Genomic DNA, 24915 nt, shown 5'->3' on the forward strand with positions numbered 1-24915 from the left:
TGGCCACAGCAGAGAGCTGGACTGGAAGAGGGACAGCCGGGACAGAATCCGGCGCCCTGACCGGGACTAGAACCCGGGGTGCCGTTGCCACAGGTGGAGGATTAGCCTATTGAGCCGCGGCACCAGCCTACTGAATTCTTTCAAAAGACTTTTCCTATATACACATAAATCTACTGCACTGTCTGTAACAGCTTTACAGAAATGCAAATTACATTCCATATAATTGATTACTTTAATGTATACATATCAATAGCTTTTAATATATTCACAGTTGTGCAACCAGCACCACAGTGAACTTACATTATCAATATTCCACAAATAAACCTCATGTACTTTTTTGAGTAAAAATTTACAAAGATTTGTTTCTCAATCGATCTGCATAATGTATTCATTTTATACCAGAACTATGACTTTGTGAAGCTGCTGTAATTGTTATACACCATAAAACTAGATGAGCGTTGATTAACTCATTGAGGTCCCTTATGTAATCAATGGGTACATATATCAATCCCCATTTTATTAGTCTTGGATCACATATCCATTCATTTATATGTTATAGTTTACTTTTTTAAGAAGGTTTTTATTTAATGAATATAAATTTCATACGTACAGCTTTTAGGCATATAGCGTTTCTTCCCCCCATCCCGTCCTCCCACCCCCTCATATATACTCTTTTTAACAGTCATCCCTTCATTTCTTCACAACCCCCTACCAGCCTTAGGAAACATGACTCTGTTTTCTACAGGAACTATGGATTTGCCTATTCTAGACATTTCATATAAACAAAATCACAGAACCAAAAAAATCTATGGTCGTTTCTTTATTTATATATGTGGTTTCCACTGACTTCTTCCACTTAGCATGTTTTCAAGCATTACCAAAGTTGTAACATGTACCTCTTTTTATAGCTGAATAACACTCCACTGAAAAGACATATCACATTTTATTTAAATAACCATCAACTGACTGACATTTGGGGCTTGTTTTGACTTTTTTTTTATTATGAATAACTGCTATGAACATTTGTGTACAAGTATTTGTGTGTATAATTTTTCTCTTGCATTTATAAGTATACCAAGGAGTGGGAGGCTCTGTCTAAACTTGAAAAACCACCAGACTATTTTCCAAAACTATTCACTTTACATACCTAGCAGGAGTATATAACAGTTCCAATTCCTTCACACACTTACACATGTAGGGACAAAGAGAGAAATCTTTCATTTGCTTGATTATTCCCCAAATGCCCGCAACAGGCAGAAACCAGGAGCCAAGAACTCCATCTGAATTTATCACATGGGTGGTAGGGACCCAACTACTGAAGCCATCATTTGTTGCCTTCTAGAGGGCACATTAGCAAGAAGGTAGATGCATGTGGAAGCTGTATGGAATGCTTCACCTTTCATTCACGGATTTCAAAAATTTCATTTTCAAGTGACAAACAATTATTATTATATATATATATATATATATATTTATGGAGTACAATGTAACAGCTTGACATGCTCACAACTTGAAATGATTAAATCAGGCTGACTGGCAGATCTGTCACCTCATGTAATTATCAGTGAAAAGCTTTAAAATATACTCACAGCAATTTTGAAATACAAAATGTATTAATTACAGCTGTTATTCTATATAATCACTGTCTTTTGTCTACCTGAAACTATGCATAATTTGATCAATACAACCTTTTTGCATCTCTCTTTGTTGCGCTGTGATTTTGATTTATATTTCTCTGATGGCTAAGGATACTGACCATCCTTTCATGTGGTTACCGACCATTTGTGTATCTTCTTACCACAGAGGAAAAGTGCGTTTTCATTACATCATATTCAAGATACATACTGTCAGCATGACTTATTGTTGATATTAACTTTGATCAGCTGGCTGAGACAGTAGTTACTAAGTTTCTCCAGTACAAAGTCATTCAGTCTCTTGCCTTCCATGCTGTACTTTTTGGAAGATTATCACAATGCATGACCATACTCATATTCTGCCTCCTTGAGGGCAGAGTACCTATACAGTCTGTCTGTAATCTCCCAGGTGGGGAGATCTGTTTCCTCCTCCATTTATTCAGGCAATCATTTGTCTTTTTTTATATAGACTCTTATGGATACTCTATACTTTGGAATTGTCTCAGTTCTAGAATCATCCTTTTCTCCAGGGAACCTTGCTTCCTTTTTCTATTAGAAACCAAGATGTGAAGATAAGGTATACAGATTACCACTGGAGTATTATTCCTTTTAGTTCCTACTAGCTGAAATATGTGTATGTAATAACCCAGGAATACACACTTGTCTATAAGTAGTTCTACATGTAATCATCTGTATCTGTATTAAGATAAGCATGTATTCATACTGATGCCTCCAACTATAATCCATTACCACATCAATCATTCCAGCCTCCTCTTTTTGCTTCTATGTAAACTGCAAGAATAAGGAAATTGGTTCCCATCATCAGCCATCTGTTTACTTAAATGTTCAACTACAACATATAAACATAGCAGAATTAACTCTTATACTCTTATCTATTTTTCCAAGTAGATTACAATTAAATCTTACAGAATTCACTGATTTTGACCCAAGTAAATATCTAAAGTTACTTCTGTCATCACATTGTCCCAAGTCTCACCCCTTTCTGTGAAGTTGTTTCTACATTTCATATGTCTTTTATAATCTCTGGACAGAAAGTTCTAGGAGTTTGTGATATATGCCAAGTATCACATATACACAATTAATAGCACCATCAAGTTTCACTGCCCTAGGAAATACCTTGCCCCTTACCAATTCAACTCCCTTCCTCATCCTGAATCCCTGGCAACCAGTGGTATTTTTTATTATTTTTAAAGACTTATTTGCTTGTAAGGCAGGTGACAGAGAGAGACATAACTCTTCCACGGGCTGGTTCACTCCCCAGATGACTGTCAACAGCCACAACACCAGACCCTCCATTTTCAGATTTTTAAAGAACTGCTATCTCATCTTTCAAAAGGCTATAAAATTTTACATTATCATCAGCAGAGTACAAGAGTCCCAATTCTTCATATTCTTGAATAAAACCTAACAATCTCAATAGTGTCTTTGATGCATAAAAGTTTTCTTCATTTTGATGAATTCCAATTGCATCATTTTTTTTTTAACTTATTGCCTATGCTTCTGTACCATACTTAAGAAATCATTGCCTAACCCAAGATCATGAAGTTTGCCCATGTATTTTATTTTTCTAAGACTTATTTATTGGAAAATCTGAGTGAGAGAAAGAGAAGGCGACACAGGGAGGAAGATCTTCCATCCACTGGATCACTCTTCCAAATGCCTGCAACAGGAAGGGCTGGGCCTGGCCAGCCAAGAGCCAGAAATGCCACCTTAGTCTCCCACATTGGTAGTGTGGACCCAAGCACTCGAGTCATCATCTGCCCCTTTCCAGGCACATTAGCAGAAGCTGGATGGGAAGTGAAGCAGACAGGACTTAAATCACTCCATATGGAACGTGGACATTCCAAACAATGGCTTACCCCGCTGATCCACAGTGCCTGCCACATCACCCTTGTACTGTCCAGTGGTTTTAACTCTTAAATTTAATTCTCTGATCCACTTTGAGTTAATTTTTACAATTAAATAATATAAGATAAAGTTCCAGTTTCATTCTTTGCATGTGGATATCCAGTTTTTCTGATATTATTTCTTAGAAAGACTGATCTTTCTCCACTAATACTCTTTGATAATTTTGTCAAAAATCATCTGGCCATAAATGCGCAGATTTATTACTGGGCTCTCTAGCCCTTTCCATCAATCTATGTATCTATCTTTATGCCAGGAGCTTAAGGTTGATTACAATAGCTTTGCAGTTTTGGAATCAGGAAATGTGAGTACTCTGTTCTGTTATTTTCAAGATTGTTTGGCTACTAGGGGTCTGGGATCCCTTGCAATTCTGCCTAAATTTTAGGATGGATTTTCTATTTCTTCAAACAAATACCATAGGGATTTTGCAGGACTTGCACTCAATCTGTAGATTGCTTTGGACAATGCTGTTTATAATAAGATTGCATCTCCTAATTCATGAACATATGATATTTTTCCACTTAGGCTTAATTCTTTTCAGCAACATTTTACAGTTTTAAGTATACAAATCTTTTAGATCCTTCATTAAATTTAGCCTTTTTGATGGTATTTGTGAAACTGTTTTATTAATTTCTTTTTCAAATTGTTCACAGACAGTACACAGATGTGCAACTGATTTTGGTTTGTTGATTTTGTATCCTGCAGATTTGTGCAATTCATTTCTTAGCTGAGAGGTATTTTTGGAATCCTTAGGGTTAAAACAGTGATTATCACATATTAAAATATACAATCTTCAGATTTCATAAACATGAATTGTTCAGTTAAAATAAAAAAGTTCTCATTTTGCAGAAAAATTAAGACAACTTAATGAGAAAAAACCAAGCCTTGGCTGTTTATTATTAAAATGCTGTAATTCTAAAATTGTCATCCTCAATGAATTTTTTTCTAAAATATTACCAAAATTCATATTGGAATTTTCAAGATTAAAAATGTCTGTAAAATGAAAACTTCAGTATAGGAAAAAATAATCAACTGCATTTTTCCTTCTGACAAACATCTATTGATTTTATTTGAAAGAGTTAGAGAGAGAGAGAGAGAGAGAGAGATCTTCTATCTGCTGGTTCACTTCCCAGATGGCCACAATGGCCGGAGCTGAGCTAATCCAAAACCAGGAGCCAGGACCTTCTTCCAGGTCTCCCATGTGGGTGCAAGGACTTGGAATCAAACTGGCAACCATATGGGATGCTGGTGCTGCAGGCTGGGGCTTTAATCCACTGTGCCATAGCACCGGCCCCTAGTAATGTTTCTGATGACATCAAGATATGGTTGCAAATAAAGTTTTTGTTTTGAATAAGCTATTCTAGAATATCTAGTATTTTATTAGATATCAACATAGCTAAAAAAACTTAGGTTTTAGCAATCTATAGTAAGATTAAATATTAGTAAGGCTGCATCCAAACATATATATTCAGAAAATAATTTATGGCAAATTTATAGAACTTTAGAATGGCATTATGCAACTTAATAGTGAAGGAATATCCAAATAAACTGTTATCTAGTGATAAAAAAAATACCTCTTTTGGCTTTATAAAATCTGGACACTCAATTTTTTTTTTTTTTTTTTAAATTTTTTGACAGGCAGAACTAGACAGTGAGAGAGAGACAGACAAAGGTCTTCCTTTTCTGTTGGTTCACCCACAATGGCTGCTATGGCCGGCGCACCTTGCTTATCCGAAGCCAGGAGCCAGGTGCTTCTCCTGGTCTCCCATGGGGTGCAGGGCCCAAGGACTTGGGCCATCCTCTACTGCACTCCCGGGCCACAGCAGAGAGCTGGCCTGGAAGAGGAGCAACCGGGACAGAGTCTGGCGCTCCGACCAGGACTAGAACCGGGGTGCTGGTGCCACAGGCGGAGGATTAGCCTAGTGAGCCGCAGCGCCGGCCTGGATATTCATCTTTAAACTGAAAATACTAACATAAACTTTCAGGTATTACCTTCTAAATTATCAGACTTTCATATTTAGGTACCTAGGAATATTTGGTACCCTAAATAAATGGTTCCCCAAAGTTGTGGCTTATAACTTTTGTCACCTTTCTCACTTTACTTTTTTTTTTTTTTTTGACAGGCAGAGTGGACAGTGAGAGAGAGAGACAGAGAGAAAGGTCTTCCTTCGCTGTTGGTTCACCCTCCAATGGCCGCCGTGGCCGGCATGCTGCGGCCGGCGCGCTGCGGCCGGCGCACTGCGCTGATCCGATGGCAGGAGCCAGGTACTTCTCCTGGTCTCCCATGGGGTGCAGGGCCCAAGCACTTGGGCCATCCTCCACTGTACTCCCTGGCCACAGCAGAGGGCTGGCCTGGAAGAGGGGCAACCGGGACAGAATCCGGCGCCCCGACTGGGACTAGAACCCGGTGTGCCGGCGCCACAAGGTGGAGGATTAGCCTAGTGAGCCGCGGCGCTGGCCTCACTTTACATTTGAGTTAGTACCTAATTAAGTAAAACTTCCCGAAGTAGCTTCACCTTTCGTACCAGGAGAAGTACAATGGTTTCATATTTTCCTCAATTAAAAGATTCTTCTGACTTACTGCTTCAGTTTCTCTTGGGGCCAGTGCTAGGATGTCACAAGTGAAGTCGCCGCCTACAATGCCAGTATCCCATCGGCCCCGTCCAGATCCCAGCTGCTCTGCTTCTGATCCAGCTCCCTGCTAATGTGCCACGGAAAGCAGCAGAAGACGGCATAAGTCCTTGGGCTCCTGTATCTACATGGGAGACCCAGAGGCGGCTCCTGGCTCCTGTTCAGCCTGGCACAGCCCTGGCTGTTGCAATCATTGGGGAGTGAACCAGGAAGACCTCTCTGTTTCTCTAACTCTGCCTTCCAAATAAATAAAAAATAAATCTTAAAAAAATAAATTTCTCTGATAATCAGAACAAATATAATAGGACTGTTAAAATTCTGACCACAAAATTAAATGGATGTTACCGTACTATATACAAGTGAGAAACACAGGAAGACAATAAATTTCTTAACATACTAAAATAACAGATTTGCACTGCACAGAATAGAATTAAATCTAATTAAACAGAAGGCAATAGTACCCAATTCAATTCAACAGGTTTCCCCGAGGAGAAAAACACACACGGGAGATTAAAGGTATTAAGTCATGCATCTTACCTGAGCACCCACTAGCTGCAGCAATGCTGAGTTCACGGGGAGGAGCTCAATGTCTGTATTGATAGTGGTCTGGTCAAATGGACAAGCCTTGCGATGGAGCTTATTCAGGCACATCTTGCAGACAGTGTGGCCACAGCCCAAGCTGATGGGCTTTCGGATCGTCTCGTCGAAGGTCTGAGTGCAAATTGGGCAGGAGAGGAAATCCGTCCATTGCGGAGCTTGCACAGGCATCGCTTCTAGAGTTGCAATTTACTAACACACACAAATCTAAAGCAAAGATTCCACTGGAATCAAAATTTTTGAAAAAAGTTTATCTCTTTTTTTTAAATATCTTCTGTAGATACAGTCAGCACATAGTGTGAAATATAACCTGGAAGACAAAGAAAATGGAAAAAAATGAGTGCCACCTTTTTTAAGATTTACTTATTTATTTGAAAGTTAGAATTATACAGAGAAAGAAGGAGAGGCAGAGAAAGAAACAAAGAGAATTAAGCTATAAACTGCTGAAAAGGAACTGCAAGTCTGGTCTCACCCTACCACCTTTTTTCATTTGAATATTTTTATTTGAGACAGAGAAGGAGGCAGAAATAGAGAAAGGGTATCAGACAGAGACAGAGCGCGATACCATCTTCTGGTTCACTCCACAAATGTTCCCAAAGCCAGGGGTAGGCCAGGCCAAAGCTGGGATCTGCGAACTCGTTCCAAGTCTCCCACATGCAGGGTGAGTGACAGGAACCCAACCATTTAAGCCATCAGTGCCGCCTCCCAGAGTTTGATCAACAGAAAGCTACAGCTGAGACCCAAACCCTGACTCTGCAATGTGGGATGGCAGCATCTCAACCAGAATTAACCAGTGTACCAACATCTGCCCCTCTAAAGTATTATATACTAACAGGAATCTCTTTTAGGCTCCTTATACAGCCTATACTTTGTTTATCATGTAGAACATACTTATAATAGTTACTTCAAAAGAATAAATCCCAATTTAAGAAACAGAATAATTAGTCACCAGAACCCATATACAATCATATGTCATTGTCTATCCTGTTTTTGGTGGGAGACAAAAGACAAAACTCATCACATACATCTATCACAGGTTTTCCTTAAATAATTGATGCCCAGAATAATAAAACACTAATACAGTACTACAAGTTATGAAGATTTGATGATGCTCAGTAGTCACCTTACAAAGATGAAACAGAGGGGCTGGCATTGCATGCAGCAGACTAAGCCACCACCTGCAACACTGGCATCCCAGAGGAACATCGGTTTTAGTCCCAGCTACTCCACTTCTGACCCAGCTCCCTGCTAATGTGCAGGGATAGCAACAGACCATGGGCCAAGTCCTTGCACCCCTGCCACCCACATGGGAGACCTGAAAGGAGTTCTGGGCTCCTGGCTTCAGCATGACCTGGTTGTTTCGGCCAATTGTGGACTAAATTGGATGGAAAAGTCAATGTCTGTTTGTCTGTCTCTCTCCCTCTCTGTAACCCTGACTTCCAAATAAAGAAATCAATCTTTTTTTTTTAAAAGGTGACAAAGCATCTTGGAGGGGGTGGGCATTGTGGTACACCAGGTTAAGCCACTGTTTGAGAGTTATGTATCAGAGTGTCTGAGACTGAGTGGTACCTCTGCTTCTGATCCAGCTTCCTGCTAATGCACAGCCTAGGAGGCAGTGGAAGATGGTTCAATTACTTGAGTCCTTGAGTCCCTGTCACCCCTGTGGGAGATCCAGATGCAGTTCCTGGAACATGACTTCAGCCTGGCCCAGATCCAAATGTTGCAGGCATTTGGAGAGTGAACCAGCAGATGAAAGATACAGTTTATTCTCCCTCTCTCCCCATAATAAGTAAGCAAGTAACTAAATAAATAAATCAGAAAAAAAAAAATCTTGGAGCAGGCATTTGACCTAGTTTTAAACAGCTTCTTGGGGCACCCACATCCATGTTGGGGTGCCAGGATTTCAGTACTGGGCCAACTCCCAACGCCGGCTTCCTCCTAGTGTGCACCCTGTGAGGGAGCAGGTTGATGGCTCACATAATCTCCACCACAGGAGACCTGGAGTGAGTTCCCAGTCCCTGGCTTCAGCCCAGTACTAGTCCAGCCCAATCACTATGGGCATTTGAGAATGAACCAGCAGGAGGGAGCTCTCTGCCTCCAAATTAAAAAATTCTTATTTGAGATGTAATTACATAGAAAAGTAAATTTTGTACCTATACATCTTACTCTTCAGGCATTAAATTTAATTCATTCTGAACCTTAAATACAAGCCCATCACTGACAGAGAAAAGCGTTCATTCAGTGAGCAAAAACCATGCATTCATTCAACAAATATTTACAAGCACTATTTTGTGACAGAGTCTGAATTGTGAAGGCAGCTGTGAAACAGCAGTCACAGCATCGACATTCATGTAGCTAAGGCTACTGAAACTCAAATTTGAGTTTTTGCAGTGTATACTACTAGACAGTGAATGAATGTTGAAATGAGAATAAACAAGACATTTAATGCTTCAGTAGAAAGTTCCTGAATTAACATCATATTCAAGCTGTGTGTCCAAACAGTTCTTGCCATAACAAAAATAAAAGCAAATTATGAGACTGCCCACATTTTGATTGCTAAAGTAAAACATTATCAGTGCTTTTAATAAGCATCTACGAATGTGTAACAAGCAGGTTTATACATACATATATATATATATATATATCCCCCCGCAAAGAAACCTTTTAATTAAGGAATACAAACTTCATGCATTTCTTAAGTACAACTTTAGGAATATAGTGATTCTTCCCACAACCTCCCACCCCTCCCCTTCCTCCCCTCTCCCATTCCCAGTCCCAATCTCCACTAAGATCCATTTTCAATTAACTTCATATACAGAAGACTAACTCTATACTAAGTAAAGAGTTCAAAACAAACACACACACATATATTAAAGATTTTATTCATTTATTTGAAAGTCAGAGTTACAGAGAGGGAGAGGCAGAGAGAGCGAGAGAGAGAAAGAGAGCGAGTGCAAGTGAGCCTGCCCCTCCTTCCACTGGTTCACTTCCCAAATGGCCACAACACTCAGGGATGGGTCAGGTCAAAGACAGAATCCAGGAGCTTCATCCAGATGTAGGGGCCCAAGCACATGGGCCATTTTCCACTGCTTTCCTGGGCACATCAGCAGGGCGCTGGATTGGAAGTAGAGCAGCCTGGACTTGAGCTGATGCCCATGTGTGCAGTGCCAGCTTTACCCACTAAGCTCCAGCACTAGCTGTGTCCAGGTGTATATTAAATATTAATATATACCTAAGTATACATATATACTAAGATATTAACTCCCAACTGGGAGTTGGGAATCTTTTTACTTTTTTATTTTTTTGGAGTTGGAAATTCAATTCAGGTCTCCCATGTAGGCAGAAGGAACTTTCCCAGCCCCACTACTTGAGCCTTCCATGGTCTTTGTTAGCAGAATTCAGGAGCTAGAGCCAAACATCAAGCCCAGGCACTTTGACAATGAGTTTAGGTTTATATTATATTATTACTACTTCATATTTAAAACTGTCATCTGGATGCTAAAAATGAAATACAGTATCTAGGGGCCAGAGCTGTGTTGTAGCAGATAAAGAAAGCCGCCACCTGCAGTGCTGGCATCCCATATGGGCACCGGTTCGAGTCCTGGCTGCTCCACTTCCAATCCAGCTCTCTGTCATGGCCTGGAAAAGCAGTAGAAGATAGCCCAAGTCTGCATCTGTGTGGGAAACCTGGAAGAAGTTCCTGGCTTTTAATTGGCTTAGCTCGGGCCATCTGGGGAGTGAAACAGCAGATGGAAGACATTTCTTTCTCTCTCTGCCCCTGCATCTCTGTAACGCTGCTTTTCAAATAAATAAATAAATAAATCCTTAAAAAAAAAAAAAAAAGACTCTTTGATTCAGAGAGGTAAAAACGGAAACTAGTATTCATCAAGTATCTACTCCTTTGAGGCATAATTATGTCCATTTTACAAATGATAACTCTTGAGGTCTGGCAGCATTACCAGCCCAAAGCTAATAAACTGTTAAGATTAAAACCTAGGCCTTAGGTATGTAGAAGTTACTGCAATATATATTATATCAAATAAAGCCTCAAAGTAAGAGGGAAATCTTGGATCTCTTCCAAATTCACCCCATGAGATGAGTTTTTTAAACTCACTATCCTTGACCTTAACTTAATTTCTACTTTCTTTGGAACATTTCCATAGCAACCAACATGCAGGGCCACATCAGAGAAAAGAAAAATTTTAGCTATCCTGAAAAATGAAGCTAAAAAACTGCAGGTTCTTCTAGCGGTAATACATTGTGAAGACCCAATTCTGATCATAAAAACCTCTTCCCAAATACACAGACTAAATTATAACCCTAGTAGACACAGTATCTTTGACACAAATAATTTATTGTGTTAATTAAGTGCACAAGCAAATGAGTACAGCAGGTGTTTGGCCTAGATGTGAAGTTGTTGGTTAGGAAACCCATGTCCCACATCAGAGTACTTGGATTTAGTTCCAGGCCCCAGCTTCTGATCCCAGCTTCCTGTTAAGGTGGATGATGGAACATAGTGGTGACGGCCCAAATACTTGGGTTCCTACCACTCACATGGGAGACCTGGATTGAGCTTCTGGCTCCTGGCTTTGACCTGGCCCAACTATCGCTTTCATAGGCATTTAGGGAATGAATCATAGAAAGGAGATGTCCCTGTCCCTGTCTCTGTCTCTCAAGTAAATACATTTTTTTTAAAAAGATTTATTTATCTATTTGAAAGTCAGAGTTACATAGAGAGAGAAGGAGAGGCAGAGAGAGAGAGGTCTTCCATTCACTAGTTCACTCCCCAATTGGCTGCAACAGCCAGAGCTGGGCTGATGGAAAGCCAGGCGTCAGGAGCTTCTTCCAGGTCTCCCACTTGGGTACAGGGGCCCAAGGAACTGGGCCATCTTCTACTCCTTTCCCAGGCCACAGCAGAGAGGCTGGATTGGAAGTGGAGCAGCCAGAACTTCAACCCAGAGAAAGATGGCCCAAGTAATTGGAAAACAGAGATGAAGCTCCTGGCTTCCCAGGCCTTTGACGCCAATTGGGGCAAGAGCCAGCAGATAGATGATCTGTGTGTCTCTCTCTCTCTTTCAAATAAAATGAAATCAAATTATGTTTGTCCCATTCTTCCCCCAACCTAGAATCCTTTCTCCATTTTCTACAGGACTTAATGTAAATTCCCTCTGAGGAAGCCCTCCCTTATCATCTTACTTACAACTTGTACCCAACCCTTCAACTGCTCCCACTATCCCACAACATACAAACTGCAAACTTCCCACCTTTTTCCTGATTAACCTTTCTCCACAATCTTTCTCATCATCCAAAATTCTATTTTTATTTATTTTGTTACAGTGTATACTCACTACTAAAAAATAAGCTCTATAATTTTTTATTTTTATAAAAATATTTTATAATAAATATAATTTTTATTAAAAATAGATTTGTATGTTTTTCCTCTAGTGCCTTCTGTATACTTTTTTATTTATCAGGCATCATTCTCACATTCTCAACGTTTTACATGCATTATCTCACTTCCATCCATTGGTTCACTCTACATGCCTGCAACAGCCAGAGCTGGTCCAGGCTAAAGCCAGAAGGCTGGAAATCAATTCGAGTCTCCCACATTGGGTGTCAGAACCCAAGTACTTGAGCCATCACCTGCTGCCTCCAAGGGTACGTATGAGCAGGAAGATGCATCAGAAAGAAAGGAGCCAGGACTTAAACTAGCACCTCTGATATGGGATGCAGGCATGACAAGTGGCAGCTTAACCACTGCAATAAATGCTGACACCTATTAAAATTCTTTTTAAACTAAGATTTATTTATTTATTTATTTGAAAGTCAGAATTAGAGGAGGGAAAGACAGAGATCTTCCATCTGCTGGTTCACTCTCTAAATGGTCTCAACAGTCAGGGCTAGACAGGCCAAAGCCATGAGACAGGAGATTCATCTGGGTCTCTATGTGTGTGCAGGGCCCAAACACTTGGGCCATGTTCCACTGCCTTTCCAGGTACATTAGCAGGAAGCTGGACTGGAAGTAGAACAGCTGGGACTTGAACCGGAACCCCTATGGGATGCCAGCACTGCAGACAGCGGCTTAACCCACTGTGCCACAGTGCCAGTCCCTAAAAAAAGGTTTAATACATTTAGTTGGAGGAAAGATTCAAGCAAAATGATGAAGCTTTAATCAAAATAGTTCAAAAACTTCTATCCACGGGGAAATTAATGTAAAACTGGACATATGAATTTTAAAATCAGTCAACATTTCAAAGATTAAAATACAGGGACCAACACCATGACACAATAGGTTAAGCCCCACCCTGTGCCGGCATCCCATATGGGCGCCGGTTTGGGTCCTGGCTCTCCTCTTCCGATCCAGCTCTCTGCTATGGCCTGGGAAAGCAGCAGAAGATGGCCCTTACACCCATGGGAGACCCAGAAGCAGCTCCTGTATCCTAGCTTCAGCCTGGCCCAGTCCTGGCTGTAGAGACCGTTTGGAGAGTGAACCAGTGGATGGAGGACCCCTCTATCTGTCGCTCCCTCTCTCTGTTATTCTGCCTCTTAAACAAATAAACAAAACTTAAAAAAAATGAAAATCCAAGTTACTTTGAAAGTACAATACTTAAATGTGGACTTTTGAGGAAGTATAATCGGAACATTTCTCTGCAGAAGATTAAATCATGACCATAAACAGTACAGCTACTTTCAGCTAAAGAATGAACACAGGGCAGGCACCGTGGTAACTTGGTAACTCCGCCTGCAGCGCCGGCATCCAATATGGGCGCCGGGTCCTAGTCCCGGTTGCTCCTCTTTCAGTCCAGCTCTCTGCTGTGGCCCAGGAGTGCAGTGGAGGATGGCCCAAGTCATTGGGCCCTGCACCCGCATGGGAGACCAGGAGGAAGCACCTGGCTCCTAGCTTTGGATGGGCACAGCGCTGGCCGTGGCAGCCATTTGGGGAGTGAACCGATGGAAGGAAGACCTTTCTCTCTGTCTCTCTCACTGTCTATAACTCTACTTGTCAAAAAAAAAAAAAAAAAAAAAAAAAAAAGGAACACAGATGAAGAGTTTACCTCAAAAGAGAAGCAAGAGATTGATTTGAGGGGTGGCTGTTTGGCGGGGTGATTGAGATGTCTGTGTCCCATACTGGAGTGCCTGGGTTTGATACCTGCCTTCAGCTTCTTGCTAATACACACTGTGGGAGGCAATGGTGGCAGCACAAGTAACTGGGTCCCTGTCACCCACATAGGGGACCTGGATTGAACACTTGGCTCTTGGCTTTGGCCCAGCCCAGCCCAGCCTAGCCGTCGCCACCGTAGGGATCTGGGGTGTAAATCAGAGGATGGGAGCTCTCTTGATTTGTCTGTCTCTCTTGGCCCCTCAAATAAATAAATGTACAAGAAAAAAAAAGGAGTGATATGAGACCCTCCACTTTTTAAGCTGTGGAAACCTTAACATGATGAGTTTGGGGGAAGACACGAGTTCATGTGATAACCAATAAGAGTTTAGATGCCAATAATGTTAAATTCAATTTTTCATTATCTAAAGTGGCTCACACATGGAGGGAAAATTTTTTGCCCATCATAACGTTACAGAGAAATCAGCAAAATAGGATAAATCTCTGAACTTAAGATTCTAGTCATTTATAGATTATATTTATTAAATCTATAGCTATGGTACTTACAATTTGTTTATAAGGATAATATTTTAAATTACACAGTATATAAGAAACAATCTTCAATAACCTCTTTGAAAGTGACTGTAATTATAAAAGCCGCTCCACCTATGATGATCCCAAGAACAATAAGGAGATCCAATTCTTATTCTACTTCTTAATTTATTAGCTCTGAAATCTGTATGTTTGCTAAATATTCAACAGCTTTAAAGAGATAAAGAAGAAAAAGATGACTCTAGATTTTAGGGATAAAGAAGAATGGAGTAAAAGATTATGTCATTATGGGAAATCATGCTATTATGGTTAGAAAAAGTGGTTCTCTGTGGGAGTAAAGATTTTTTAATTATGCAATTTAAGATTGCTGACAGCACAGGCAACAGGAAAAATAAAGCACTGAAAATACAGGTTTAAGGACATATTGACATAAACAGATAAATTCTCTGGGAAAGTGAATGTAAGCAGAAAAGTGAAGCTTGGGAAAATAGTTTATCTAAGTTCCTTCCATTATGCTAACCACTAGCCACATGTTGCTAATTCAATCCTTCAAAGGTGCAGAAAAACTAAATTATAAATTTTACTAAGGGACCAGCGTTGTGGTAGAGCAGGGTAAGCTGCAGCCTGTGATACCATCATTGCATACTGGAGTGCTAGTTTGAGTCCTGGCCACTCTGCTTCTGATCCAGCTCCCTTCTGATGTGCCAGTGGAAGATGGCCCAAGTACCTGGGAGATCCAGATGGAGTTCTAGGCTCCCAGCTTCAGCCTGGCTCAGCCCCAGCAACTGAAGCCATTTGGAGATGGATCTCTTTCTCACTCTGCCTTTCAAACAAAAAAATAAACCTTTTAAAAAGTTTAATTAAAACTAATCCATACATTAGAGTATTTTTAGCAGAAACCAAATGGAGGAAACTTAAATGCTTATTACTAAGTAAAGCAGCCAATCTAAAAAAGCTTCATACTGTATGACTCCAACCATATGATATTCTGGAAAAAGCAAAACTGTGGAAACAATAAAAAGAGCAGAGACTGCCAGAAGTTCAAGGGGGATGGAGAAAGAACGAGTAAGTGGAACACAAGGCATTTTTAGGTCAGTGAAACTATTTTTCATGGTTCTATAATATAATAGATATGTACACCAGCTTTTGGAAAAATCCATAGAACTACATGACAATACTTCAAAAAGTTCATCGAAAATAGAATCAGGTAAGTTTGTTTTGGTGTAAAAAATCTTGAAATTCATGTATACCATGGATCTTCAAAAAATTCATGGAAAATGTTATGAAAAAACTGTGCATGGCTTTAAATTTTTTGAACCAAAATAAATTTACCTTTTAATTCCATTTTCTACAACCTTTTCTAAATACTTTCATTACAGGGCCAGCACTGTGGTGCAGTGGGTAAAGCCACTGACTGCAGCACTGTCATCCTATATGGGTGCTGGTTCAAGTCCCAGCTGCCCCACTTCCCATCCAGATCTGTTAATGCCACCTGGGAAAGCAGCGGAAGATGGCCCACATCCTTGGGCTCCTACACTCATGTGGACCTGGATGAAGCTCCTGGCTTCAGCCTGGCCCAGCCCTGGCCACTGTAGCCATCTGGGGAGTGAACCAGTAGATGGAAGATACCTCTCTCTCTCCCCCTCTTTGTAACTCTTTTAAACAAATTTTAAAACAAAAAAAAAATATTTTGATACAATACAAAGAACAAACTGTAATGTACACTGTAAGCTTCAGTAGTAATAATGTATCAGCGTTGGTTCATCAGGGTAAGCTACTGCCAGTGATGCCAGAATCCCATATGAGCAACAGATGGCCCCGGGCTTGGCTTCCTGACACCCATGTGGAAAACTGGATAGAGTTCCAAGCTCCTGGCTTCTGCCTGGCCCAGCCCCAGTTGTAGCAACCATTTGGAATTGGTAGATGGAAGATCTGTTGATCTTTCTCTGTAACTCTGCTTTTCAAGTAAATAAAAATCTAAAAAAAAAAAAAGGGGGGGGGGGCCAGCATTGTGGTGTAATGGTGTAGTGGGTAAAGCCACCACCAGTAATGCCAGCATCCCACTGGCACTGTTCTGGCTACTCCATTTCCAATTCAGCTCCCTGCTAATGGTCCAAGTGTTTGTGCCCCTGCCACCCATGTGGGAGACCTGGTTGAAGCTCCTGGCTCCTGGTTTCAGCCTGGCTCAGTCCTGGCTGTTGCAGCCAATTAGGAAGTGATTCAGTGAATTAAGCAGGAAAATATTTATTGAAAGGGTACTAGGAGTCAGGTATCATCATCTAAATTATACAACATACTGGCCGGCGACGTGGCTCAATAGGTTAATCCTCTGCCTGCGGCGCCGGCATTCCAGGTTCTTTCTAGTCCTGCTTGAGATGCCGGATTCTGTCCTAGTTGCTCCTCTTCCAGTCCAGCTCTCTGCTGTGGCCCGGGAAGTCCTTGGGCCCTGCACCCGCATGGGAGACCAGAAGGAAGTACCTGGCTCCTGGCTTTGGATCGGCGCAGCACGCCGGCCGTAGTGGCCATTTGGGGGGTGAACCAACAGAAGGAAGACCTTTCTCTCTGTCTCTCTCTTTCTCACTAACTCTGCCTATCAAAAAAATAAATAAATAAATTACACAACATACCTACCAGAACTTGAACAGGGACTCAAACTGGCACTCCAGTATGGGATGCCAGAGTTAGAAGTGGAAGCTCAACCGTCTTACTGCCCCTAACACCAGCTCCCCCAACAATATCTTTTAGAGAATGAGGAATTATAAAGCTTAGTGTCAAGTATATATGATTTAACTAATTTATTTTGTGGCAATTAATTTTTTTTTAATTTTTTTTTTTTTGACAGGCAGAGTGGACAGTGAGAGAGAGAGAGAGACAGAGAGAAAGGTCTTCCTTTGCCGTTGGTTCACCTTCCAATGGCCGCCACGGCTGGCGCGCTGCGGCCGGCGCACCGCGCTGATCCGATGGCAGGAGCCAGGAGCCAGGTGCTTTTCCTGGTCTCCCATGGGGTGCAGGGCCCAAGCACCTGGGCCATCCTCCACTGCACTCCCTGGCCACAGCAGAGGGCTGGCCTGGAAGAGGGGCAACCGGGACAGAATCCGGCGCCCCGACCGGGACTAGAACCCGGTGTGCCGGCGCCGCTAGGCGGAGGATTAGCCTAGTGAGCCGCGGCGCCGGCCCTATTTTGTGGCAATTAAATACCATTTTGCCCACTTCCAAGTCTAAACTGGAGACAAGAGAAATGAAATTTTGTTCTATAATAAAGCTAAGAATCTAACGATTCTATTTCATTCATAAATTTTCTACTAACAGTAATTCTAGGCATGTATCTCTATCAACTAACGTAAATATTTTAAAATATTTTTAAAGATTAATTAATTTATTTGAAAGGCAGAGTTACAGAGAGGCAGAGGCAGAGAGAGAGAGAGAGAGAGACAGGTCTTCCATCCGTTGGTTTACTACCCATATGGCCACAATGGCCAGAGCTGTGTCAATCCGAAGCTAGGAGCCAGGTGATTCTTCCAGGTCTCCCACGTGTGCAGGGGCCCAAGGACTTGATCTATACTCCACTGCTTTCCTAGGCCATAACAGAGAGCTGCACCAGAAGTGGAGCAGCTGGGACTTGAATCCATATGGGACGCCGGCACAGCAGGTGGTGGCTTTACCCACTATGCCATAGCACCAGCCCCTTACATTTGCAAATTTAGTACATTAACTTTCCAGTAAATGTTTTCATATTTTCCCCCTAGTTTCCTATCAATGTGCATCTTGGGAGGCAGCAGATGATGGCTCAAGAATCTAGGTCCCTACAACCCACAAAGGAAATCCAGAGTGATTTCCAGCCTCCTGATTTCTGTCTGGCCAAACCTTGGCAGTTCAAAGCACTTGGGGAGTAAACCAGTGGATGGAAGATCTATCTCTTTCTCGCTCTCTGCCTTTCAGGTTAAGTAAAAAGAGGGGGCTGGGCCGTCACTATGGCATAGTTGGTAAAGCTGCCACCTGTAGTGCCAGCATCCCATATGGGCGCCGGTTTGAGACCTGGCTGCTCTGGCCTGGGAAAGCAGTAGAAAATGACCCAAGTCCTTGGGCTCCTGCACCTGCATGGGAGACCCAGAACAATCTCCTGGCTCGTGGCTTCAGATCAGCACAGCTCTGGCTGTTGGGGCCATCTGGAGAGTGAACCAGTAGATGGAAGACCTCTCTCTCTCTCTCTCTCTCTCTCTGCTCTCCTTCTCTCTCTGTGTAACTGACTTCTAAATAAAATAAATAAATCTTAAAAAAAAAAAAAAAAAAAGGAAGAAGGGGCCAGCACTGTGGCACAGCAGGTAAAGCTACTGCCCGCGACACAGGCATCCCACATTGGTGCTGGTTCAAGGTCTGGCTGCTCCACTTCTGATCCAGCTCCCTACTAATGTGCCTGGGAAAGCAGTGGAAGATGACCCAAGTGCTTGACTCGCTGCACCCATACAGGAGACCCAGATGGCATTCCAGGCTCCTGGCTTTGGTCTGGCCCAACTCCAGCCATTACAGGCATTTAAGGAGTGAACCAGCAGATGTCTGGTTCACTCCTCTCCCTCTAACACTGCCTTCCAAATAAATAAATAAATCTTTAAAAAAAAAAAAACAACGTAGAAATATATAAAAACTTTAAAAATTGGCTAAGTCATAAAGTTAACTCAGAGATCAGAGTTCCAATATAATTCTAAATATCATTTCTCAATGTAACCTCAAAGAAATCTTGCTAATATCCCAATTTTCTTCTACACATTAAGAAAACCCAAAAGGCAAAAAAAATTTTTAAATTTAGTTAATTTTCACAACCCAGTGAAGAAGTACAAATGAATCTGAGAGTTTTGGTCAGTCTTTGGAGTGATCACATCTTAAAACTATACACTACTGTGACCCTTAACTCTGTCTTCCATAGAGTTCCTAACAACATGTCTACTAAAAGAAGTACTGTGAGGGTCTGGCACTGTGGCACAGTGGGATAACATCCTGGCCTGCAGTACCAGCATCCCATATGGGCGCTGGTTGGAATCCCAGCTGCTCCTCTTTGGATCCAGCTCTCTGCTATGGCCTGGGAGCAGTTGAGGATGGCCCGAGTCCTTGGGCCCCTGCACTCACGTGGGAGACCAGGAGGAAGCTCCTGGCTCCTGCCTTTGGATCAACTCAGCTCTGGCCGTTGTGGTCATTTGGAGAGTGAACCAGTAGACAGAAGACCTTTCTCTCTCTCTCTCTCTCTCTCTCTCTCTCTATGGCCCTACCTCTCTCTGTAAATCTGTCTTTTAAATAAACAAAATAAATAAATAAATAAAAAGAAGTATTGTGAAGAGTGAGGTGGTATTTGATTCCTTGCTATGACATTCCCAAGTTTTGTATGCAATTTCAATCGTACATAGTACTCTCAATCGTGGCTCAAAATAATTTCATTTAAATCCACAAGATGTAAAAGAGATGGTGACTGCCAGGGATAAGGGTGAGGAGGATAAAGGAGTGTTATCTTAATGGGTACAATGTTTCCTTTGGGGGTAATGACAATGTTTAGAAATTAAGGTGATGGTTTCCAACATTGTTAATATATTACAAACGTCAGTAAACAATTTCAAAAAAAGTATATGATTCTTAAAATATTTATTCCTCTATGATAGAATTGATTTCGGGAGCTCAAAACTGAATGGAGGGGCCAGCACTGTGGTGTAGCGGGTAAAGGCAGCACCCGCAGTGCCAGTGTCCCATGGGGCGGTTCAGGTCCTGGCTACTCCACTCCCAATTCAGCTCTCTGCTGTGGCCTGAGAAAGCAGTAGAAGATGGCCCAAGTCCTTGGGCCCCTGCACCCACATGGGAGACCCAGAAGACTCCTGGCTTCTGATCGGGGAAGCTCCGGATGTTAAGGCCACTTGGGGAGTGAACTAGCAGATAGAAGACCTCTCTTTCTCTTTGCCTCTGTTTCTCTGTAACTCTGCGTTTCAAATAAATAGAATCTTAAAAAACATAAATAAATAAACTTGAAGGCAAATACAAATTATGGGAAAGCAATCAAAAAAATTATAAACTGAGAAGAAATCACTATTCTAATATATAAAAAAACAAACTAAATGTTATGTAAGAAGTTAAAGGCACAACTCTGATCAATAGTGGATAGAAGTAAAAATACTAAAGCTAACTGCTTTGTAGATATAGGGCAACATTACTTTACACTGGTAAATTTCAACACTTGAAGGCACAAATATAAGGAATGGTAAAGAAACTTTGAAGTTAAGAAAATTTTCTTGGTAGAAATGTCTGACAAAATTCACCTTGTATCACAACTCTCAAGGCTAGTCCAAATCCAACCTAGACTCCAGGATTAACAAAAAAGGAGCTTGCAATGAGGATCCCGGGGCAGGCATTTAGTCTGGATGCCAGTTAAGATGCCCATGGCTGATATCAGAGTGCCTGGGTGCTCCTGACTACTTCCTCCTAAAGCAAAGTCTGGGAGGCAGTGTGGATGGTTCTAGTAGATGGGTTTCTGCCACCCACATGGGAGACCTGAATTGAGACCCCTCCTACCTTCAGCCCCAGTCTGGCCCCAGGCATCGTGGGCTTCTGGGATGTGAACCAGCAAGTGGGAGCTCTCTTTTCCTTGTTTTACTGCCTCGCAGATAAACAGGTAAATAAATAAATAAAAGATCCGAAGAAAAAGGGCTGATTTTGAAATCACTGACTGTCTTGTTACAAGCCTATGGGATTAATCAGTCCCTCTGAAGCCAATCCTGAAGGATATCCAAACCCCTAAGCATAGACAGGCCAAAGCTAAACCAGGTCAGAACAGCCTGCCAAGGAACATCTTGATCTGAGGCGTTCACCGAATAGGGATCATTTGTCAAGTGTATCCTTCACTTTGTTGGATACCGACCATTTTCAAGATAATTGCAAGAGTTGACTGAGACCCCCTCAAATTCCATTTCAAACTCTTAAAAATACTGCAGAATTCTAAATGATCTATGGATTTAAGGGAAAAAATTATAAATGAAAACTTTAACATCACTGAATATTATTAAAATTGTTTTGCAATTTTCATAAACCATATCAAAAATACAATTTATTAATTGCTTATATAACAAGCTAAAGTCATGAAGCAATGATGTCGATACCACAAATCTGTTCTAAGTAAATGGTATTAGTTTCTATATTTTGTGGCATTCAGACTTGCTAAAAACAAATGTAAGTTTTGTTTTTTGATTCACACGAATATTTTCTTGGTCCTGTAGATGGGTATCTGGCAGGGCACAAATACAGCATCTAATTTGTGTCACAACCTGGGTTTGCATAAACTCATTTATCCATTAATTATGTGAATTTTTGTTAGCTATCTAGCTTCTCATAGCCTCAGATTCTTTATAGGTAAATTAAAAGCATTTAACATTGCAACATAACTGGGATTAAAAAGAGATGTTTTTATTCACTCAACAAGCAAGTTCTGAAAACTGTAATTTTTTATACATATAATTCCCTTTCCAATCTCTTAAAATGAAAAAGATATATATTTTAACTTTCAATATTACCAATAAAATGCAAATCTAACTCTTAAGCTATAGTCCCAAAACCCCGTAGAAGAAACTGTTTTAAATACTGATTGAGAAAATCTGAACTGAAATAATCAGAATAAATACTGATACTGGAGATATAAGTGAGGAATCATAACAGTTCTGACACAAAATGAAAACCAGGCTCTGTGAGGGTTTTTTTTTTATATTAAACAGAAACAGGGACCCAAACTCAGCCTAACAATTGTTGAGTCAGCATCAAATTTTAATATAAAAGATTACTATTTAATTATCTTTGTTTTCAAGAGAATGATAAATACTAGGTAAATTAATCCTTGATACAACATGACTTTTATAAAATCTTAACTAGGTACATTAGCTACTTAAAATTCACAAATTCATAAAGAACTGTAATTGTTTTAATAGACTTAGGACCCCAGGTAAATTTAAGATTTATTACAATATAGGCTTGTTTTGGATTCCATACAGACCTCCTAAAAGAACACATACATACAAAAATTCACACAATTGAGCACTTTAAAAAAAGTTGTCTTTCTAAATCCCTTAATTCCAAAAAAAAAAAATCACATCAACAGGAGTCATATGAAGTTATTCTTTCTCCACTGGTCAAAAAAATCAAAACATCTACATTATTTATGCAAGGCATAAAATTAATGTCATTATTGATGTTCATCTACTATGCTTCAAAACCTGTAGCAGTCCATGTTTACTCAATTGCTAGTCTATGACCATCAATTCCTGTGGGAAAACTGGGAACTACTGTTACTCAGAGAATCTAAAAATGCTTTGAATTACCACAGACATGGACCAAGCTAATCAGAAATTCACCCTCAAAGTGAGGGACACTTATTAACTGATATCTTCTCTGCACAGCTCAATCCTCCTCCTAAAATCTCAAACTAACTGCCTTAGTTGGACCATGCAACTGAACGTTAATCAAGGGGAAGCAATCTTTTGGACGCATCCAAGCAACTTCAGTGTAATTTTCCGCACCTGCGGAAGAGACTGACTGTGGCAGATCCCTCGAAACCTAAAGTTCAAGGCAAATATTGCAGTTAGCTATGTCAAGTTCCAGGCGCAACTGCCCTAAGTACTCAGTGCTAAGAGCTGTCTCCTGCTAAGTCGAAACACTCAAAACAGAACCGCAGTCGTCTCTAGCCTTTGAAGTCTTCTAAAATATGCTTAAGAAATCAAATTGGAGGCTCAGGCAAAGATCGATGTGGGGTAATTCTAGGACAAATACTGAAAGGCCAAGTCAGAACATGGGACAGGACAGCTTGGAGACTAAACCACCTCTTGTCCCCTCAAGAAGGGCTACGGTAGGTACATTTTTGGCTAGTTAATGCTGTTGGCTTTTGGGCTACACGGTAACAATTCAACACGGCGCGATTGACGGAAAAAAAAGTTCTACTGAACATTGCAGTCTGTGTCCGTGTTGCCAGCAGGCTGCTTTGTTTCCAGTCTCGGGCTATTCTGGGATGTCCGGAGCTGTATGATTCCTGCGCCCACTCGGCCCATCCGGGACGCGGTCCTAACCGGGTTCAGAGAGGACTGCGGGGTGCCGACGGGGACGAGCCTCGTCTCCACCCCTCATCGACGGCCACGCGGCGTGTCTGCTGCGGCCGCACTTGGCGGCTTTCACCTTTCCCTTCAAGAGACACCTGCACACACCGCCTCCCCCGCGCCGACCCGGCAGACAGCGAGCGGGCTCGACCCCAGGAGCTCCGCAGAGCCGCCGAGCCCCGGGCGGGGAGGGGCGCTCGGGGCCGGGAGGCCGCCTCGCCCTCCCCCACCCCAGCCAGGGGCCGTCCGGAAAGCGCCTCCTGCGCGCACCGGCGGCCCGCCCGGCCCGGCGGCGGCCTCTCCTCACGGCCCTCGCCCGGCCTCCCTCCCGGCCGCACGCGGAGGCCTGAGGCCCGCGGGCCGGCGAGCGCGGCGCCCGCCCCGCCGCAGCTGCCTATTGTTCCCCGCCCGCCCGCCCGCCGCTCGCTCACCGCGCTGGTCCGAGCCGCAGCTCCTCTCAGCTCCGAGTCCCAGCGGCCGCCGCCACCGCCGCGGCAGCCGCCGCCGCCGCCGCTGCTGCCACCACCGTCGACGCTGATTCCGTCCCAGGCCTCCGGGCCACGGCCGCCGCCGCCGCCGCCAGCGCCGCCTCCGGCCTCCCACCTGCTGCTGCTGAGGCTGCTCCTGCAGCAGGGGCCATCTTGTAGGTCTGCCTCCGCTTCCTCCTCCTCCTCCTCGTCTTCCGCCGCCCCGTCGCTCGTTGTCCTCGTCCCCTTCCTCTTCCTCAGACTCCGGCCCGCCCCGAGCCTGGGGCGGAGACGAGGGCGAGGCCCCTCCCCCGGGGCGGGGCGAGCGGGCGGGGCGGGGCGCTGTGAGTCACCGCCGCCAACGCCCGGGGCCGCGGGGCGGAGACGAGGGCGAGGCCCCTCCCCCGGGGCGGGGCGAGCGGGCGGGGCGGGGCGCTCTGAGTCACCGCCGCCAACGCCCGGGGCCGCGGGGCGGAGACGAGGGCGAGGCCCCTCCCCCGGGGCGGGGCGGGCGGGGCGGGGCGCTCTGAGTCACCGCCGCCAACGCCCGGGGCCGCGGCGCGGGGCGGAGACGAGGGCGAGGCCCCTCCCCCGGGGCGGGGCGAGCGGGCGGGGCGGGGCGCTCTGAGTCACCGCCGCCAACACCCCGGACCGCGGCGCGCGGCGGGCAGGTGGCCAGCGGCGAGCGGGAGCCGGAGGCCTGGGCGGTCTCCTTGGAGTCCGCACTCGCTCTCCCTGCAGGCTCCCGGCTCTCAGCGCCTGTCCTCTCCGTGTGACCTCTGCCCCCAGCCCCCGTTTGCGGCTCTGGTTGTACCCGGGGTCTGCACCTCCCCGGCTTGGCCCTCCCGGGTGACCAGGCGCACAGACGCGGCTGGGCGCCGAGTGCTCCCGAGCCTCCCCGG

General features: G+C 43.2%; 1 protein-coding gene across 1 annotated transcript in view; it reads right to left on the bottom strand.

The window, feature by feature from the left end:
* The window catches only part of RC3H1 (ring finger and CCCH-type domains 1), a 64583-nt gene extending 40469 nt beyond the window's left edge, over positions 1–24114 (bottom strand). The window contains 2 exon segments of the mRNA XM_051856942.2: positions 6729–7098; positions 23978–24114. Coding sequence (XP_051712902.1) covers positions 6729–6959 — 231 coding nt within the window. The 5' untranslated portion in view covers positions 6960–7098; positions 23978–24114.
* Between the last annotated feature and the right edge of the window lie 801 nt (positions 24115–24915).

Source organism: Oryctolagus cuniculus, chromosome 7, assembly GCF_964237555.1.
Source record: "Oryctolagus cuniculus chromosome 7, mOryCun1.1, whole genome shotgun sequence".
NCBI lineage: Eukaryota > Metazoa > Chordata > Mammalia > Lagomorpha > Leporidae > Oryctolagus > Oryctolagus cuniculus.